Genomic DNA, 4,188 nt, shown 5'->3' on the forward strand with positions numbered 1-4,188 from the left:
CACCCCCTGCCTCCTCGACCTATTCAGCAGGAATATGGCTGGCTCCCTTAGAAACTGTTTACGGACATCTGTAAAATTATTAATCCCGACACAATTTTGTAATTCATGAAATATTTTCCATCATTTTCTTTAAAGAAGCAATAATTCATTGATGGTTCTTTATATATTACTTACATAAAATGCATTTATTAATTATAATACAAATATTAATTGATGCAACTTCTGGGGACTACATATTGAATGGCCTAATTGAGGTGCGGGGGTAGAGTGTGGTGACTTGGCTGATGTCAGGATGTAGACAGAAGGGGACAGGAATCAAAGTCAAGTGTCAATTCTGACCTAGGGCCTAGGGCCGTTCACTGGCCACTCAGCTGCATCATTCCTAAATAGACAAGAAATTTGAGAGCATGCGCACTCAGCGACTGGTTTTCCATTTGAAGCAAAATGCTGGAGGTGGGATGTGGGAAAACAGGTGGTCCAGGAAACTCAGCATCTCTGTCATCTGCCGGGCCTCGGGAGAAAGACTACATTTCCCATAGGCCCTCGGGTCCCGCATAGCCCCTGCCACGCGGCCTGCATCTCCGCGACGGTCCACTGGGGGCGATGTGGAGAGTCCTCCGTCGCCCCGTAGAAATCTACGCGGCTCCGGGGCCGCTTGCTTCCTGTTTGTCGGACGAGGAGACATGGCGGCAGCGCCGGCGGCGGCTGGAGCTGGGGCCAGCCGAGGGAGACAGTCGGCTGCTACAGCGGCGGCGTGGGGTGGCTGGGGCGGCCGGCCGCGGCCCGGTAACATCCTGTTGCAGCTGCGGCAGGGCCAGCTCACCGGTCGGGGCCTGATCCGGGCGGTGCAGGTACGAGGCCGGCCCGGAGGGGCGGGGCGGGGCGGGCTGGAGCTGGCCGGGGGCCGGGAAAGAGGCCTTCCCAGGCCGCTGCGGTACCGGCCAGATCCCCCTTGGCTGGCCGCGGGGCTGTCCTATGTGCCGCCCGGACGCTGTCAGCCGCGGTGGGACGATGGGCAGCGGCCGCCTGGGAGGCCTACGGGTCTGGGCCGAGTGGGGTCGGGCTGCCTGAGGTATTGATGGCGCGTATGTGTCGTGGGCCGAGTTTCTAGATCCTCATTTCCCTGCGCCACGTCTGCACGTCGGGGGGACCTTGGCGAGTTGGCTTCATCTTCTACTGGCCTCGCATTTGCTCCTTGTGAGCAGGACGGGGTCCTTCTCACTGTAGCCCCCCCGAACGGTTCGCAAGCCTATCATAAATGTCATCTTCTTAAAGAGGCCTTAACGTTCCTCCTCTTCTAAAGTAGGCCCCTGTTGTTATTCTGTCAAATCCTCCAGTTCGTTTTCGGTTGCATTATTTTCTTAGCCTGTAATTGCATATTTCTTTGTTGTCTGCCCTTTTCATGCCTGTCTCCCACATTAGGCTTCGCTCCAACGGGTGCAGAGACTTTTGCCAGTGTAGGGCGAAATGCTTTGGAGGAAGAACTTTAGTTAAGCCCGAGTCCAATGCCCTACTCTCTTTCTTGCTTGGGCAAGTTACCTTTCTGTGACTTAGTATTACTCATTTAAGTAATACTTAAGGTTATTGTTAGATTCAAAGGAGATAGTAATGTGAAGTGTTAGTGTATTTCAGGTGCGTGTAAGGGCCGAAGGGTACTCTTAAATGTTAGAGTTAATGCCTGGCCTAGCATCACACCTGTTGGTGTCCTGCACGCGCGCGTGGTGCTTTGTGTGTGCGTGTATGTGTGCGTGTGTGCGTGCGTGTATGTGTGCATGTGTGTGTGCTTGTGGGTGGTAGGGCACGACCTTAGAATAAAGCAGAATGGCTGGCTCGCCTCTTTGTTGCCTCATTCTCCCAGGTGGTCCCAGAACTTACATCGAGAACATTAGCTCATCCGGGCCCATCCGAGCTCTTAGGAGGCAGAGGCAGATGGATCTCTTTGAGTTCCAGGGCAGCCTGGTCTGCAAAGTGAGTTCCAGGGCAGCCAAGGCTGTAACACAGAGAAACCCTGTTTTGCAAAATAAAATGAGAGAGAGACACACGCGCACACAGGACATTAGCTTAATTTAAAGATAGCTTTTACATATAGTTTTGAGGAGGATACAAGAAACCAGTAAGTGTTGATTTGGAGGGGGTGGGAGCTAGGTGAGTGGACGAGGGAATAGGTGTGGGGTTTTTCTCAAAGTACCATTGTCTATTTAAGGTTCATTTTGAGCCCTTGGAGTACTCCTCAAAGGACTAAAAAGGCAAAGGGGCGATTGTACCTGTGGAGAGTTACAGATGAAGGAGCAGTTTTGGGTAGCCATATTTTTTCACAGAAACTGTAGATGGGCATCTTTTCCTCACTGCGTTTCTGCATCTGCCTTAAGAAGATCTGAGACATACTTGCTCTGTCCTTTAAGCCAGGATTTGTCACTGAGCTCAGTATGTAGGGACAGGCAGAAAGGGAACTAACCTTTAATGATCACATATTTTGGGTCAGTCAGTGTGCAAGGTGTTCACTGAGTTGAGACAGGCACTCACTACATAGATCTGGCAGGCCTAGAACTTATGATGTAGACTAGACTGGGTTTGAACTTGAGGCAGTCCTGCTGCTTCTGTGTTCTTAGTGCTGGAATTACACCACCCCTGGCAGTTGATTGTCAGCCGGGTGAGCTCATCTCTTACCCCAGATGAGGAAATTGAAGTTCAGAAAGGCTAGGCAATGCAATTTTAAACACCCACTAGATGATCTGTGTCCTAAAGACAGTGAGCCCGGGGAATTCTGTAGCACGCTGGATGAGGCAGTTTAGGGAAACATTTGTTACCAGTGCCGAAATGCTAGGAAACTGCATTATAAGGCTACTGGAATATTCTTGGAGCTTGTTTTGACCGGTCATTGTGATCCCCACTATCGCTTTGTCGATGCCCAAAGTTTGTTTCGACCACAATACTTTCTTAGTTTGTAATCGCTTATTTCTTTGATAGTTTTATACAGGTGTGGGAGCTATTTCAGAGGTTGACTTAGGAATTCCTGTCTCCCAAAGAGTGATAATGAAGTGGAGACCTTAACATTGCATAGTTTCCTTTCTTAGCAGACTTTTTCAGTTCTTTTCCTTGCTATGCTCTCCCTATCCCCTCTCCTGCTATTCAGAATAAATTATTTGCTCACCCATATTTCCTTAGCACAGTACACATACTGGTTATGGCATATGGCACAGTAGGAAAGTGCCAGGTTTTTAAAAAACTTTTTTGAGGGGGTGGTGGGATGGGGAAGAAGACAGATTTATTAAGTATACTGTAAGGGGCAGCAGGCTGGGCAGTAACAAGAATACCACCTGCCTAAAAATACCTTTTAAATAAAAAAAAAATATACAGCAGCTGCTCATCACAACTGTTTGAAGCTATGCAGGTCAGCAGTGTTTACTGTTCTCATACTGATGCGCAGCCAGTCTAGAACTTCCAGCTTGCAGACCTGAAACTGGGTGGACTGGGCAGCTCCTCATGCCCACCCCAGCCTCTGCAACCACCTTCTACTTTTCTCTTTGCTGTGAGTTTGACCCGTGCCCTGGTTTATCTGAGTAATACCGTATGGTAGAATTTTCCTGGAAAAGTCTGGATTTGAAGTAAAATGGGTCTGAATTGAATCCTACTTCCAATCTTTTTTAACCAGTGCCCCTAAGCTAAGTTATTCTCTTCAAATCTGTTTCATCCTTTCTAAAACGGTACTCATGACATCTGTCCCATAAGGTTGTTCTGAGAATCAGGTGAAACACAGGTCCAGAAAGTTTAACCAGTGTATCATCCTGGTTATTTGATAAATAGTTGCTCTTGGCTAGCAGTAATTAGGCTGCACGTTTTAAGAGAGTGTCTGATTTGTCTTTGGATCTGCAGAGCCTGAAATCATGCCAAACACTTGTAAGAAAGACTCAGGAAACTGTTTGAATTGAAGTATTGTATCCACTGCAGTATCTGTCTGTAGTTACTCTCCAGAAACCCCATGGCTTTAAAGAGTACCAGAGTCAGGTAACCTGTGATTTGAAACCTGGCTCAGGTACATACTTGCTTTATGTCTTTGGGAAAGTTACTTAATATCTTTTTCTTTCTTTCTTTTTTTTTTTTTTTGTTTTTGTTTTTCAAGACAGAGTCTCACTAAGTAGCCTTGGCTATTCTGGAACACACTCTGTAGTCTGTAGACCAGGCTGGTCT

At 47.9% G+C, this 4,188-nt stretch overlaps 1 protein-coding gene across 2 annotated transcripts in view; it reads left to right on the forward strand.

The window, feature by feature from the left end:
* Nucleotides 1–546: 546 nt before the first annotated feature.
* Nucleotides 547–4,188, forward strand: part of Trpc4ap (transient receptor potential cation channel subfamily C member 4 associated protein) — a 71,927-nt gene continuing 68,285 nt past the window's right edge. The window contains exon 1 of one of the 2 annotated variants that reach the window (XM_005363074.2): nt 547–851. In XM_005363074.2, coding sequence (XP_005363131.1) covers nt 684–851 — 168 coding nt within the window. In that variant the 5' untranslated portion in view covers nt 547–683. The remainder of the gene's footprint in view (nt 852–4,188) is intronic. The other variant, XM_005363075.2, reaches the window with a different exon arrangement.

The sequence above is a fragment of the Microtus ochrogaster genome, linkage group LG8, assembly GCF_000317375.1.
Source record: "Microtus ochrogaster isolate Prairie Vole_2 linkage group LG8, MicOch1.0, whole genome shotgun sequence".
Taxonomy (NCBI): Eukaryota; Metazoa; Chordata; class Mammalia; order Rodentia; family Cricetidae; genus Microtus; species Microtus ochrogaster.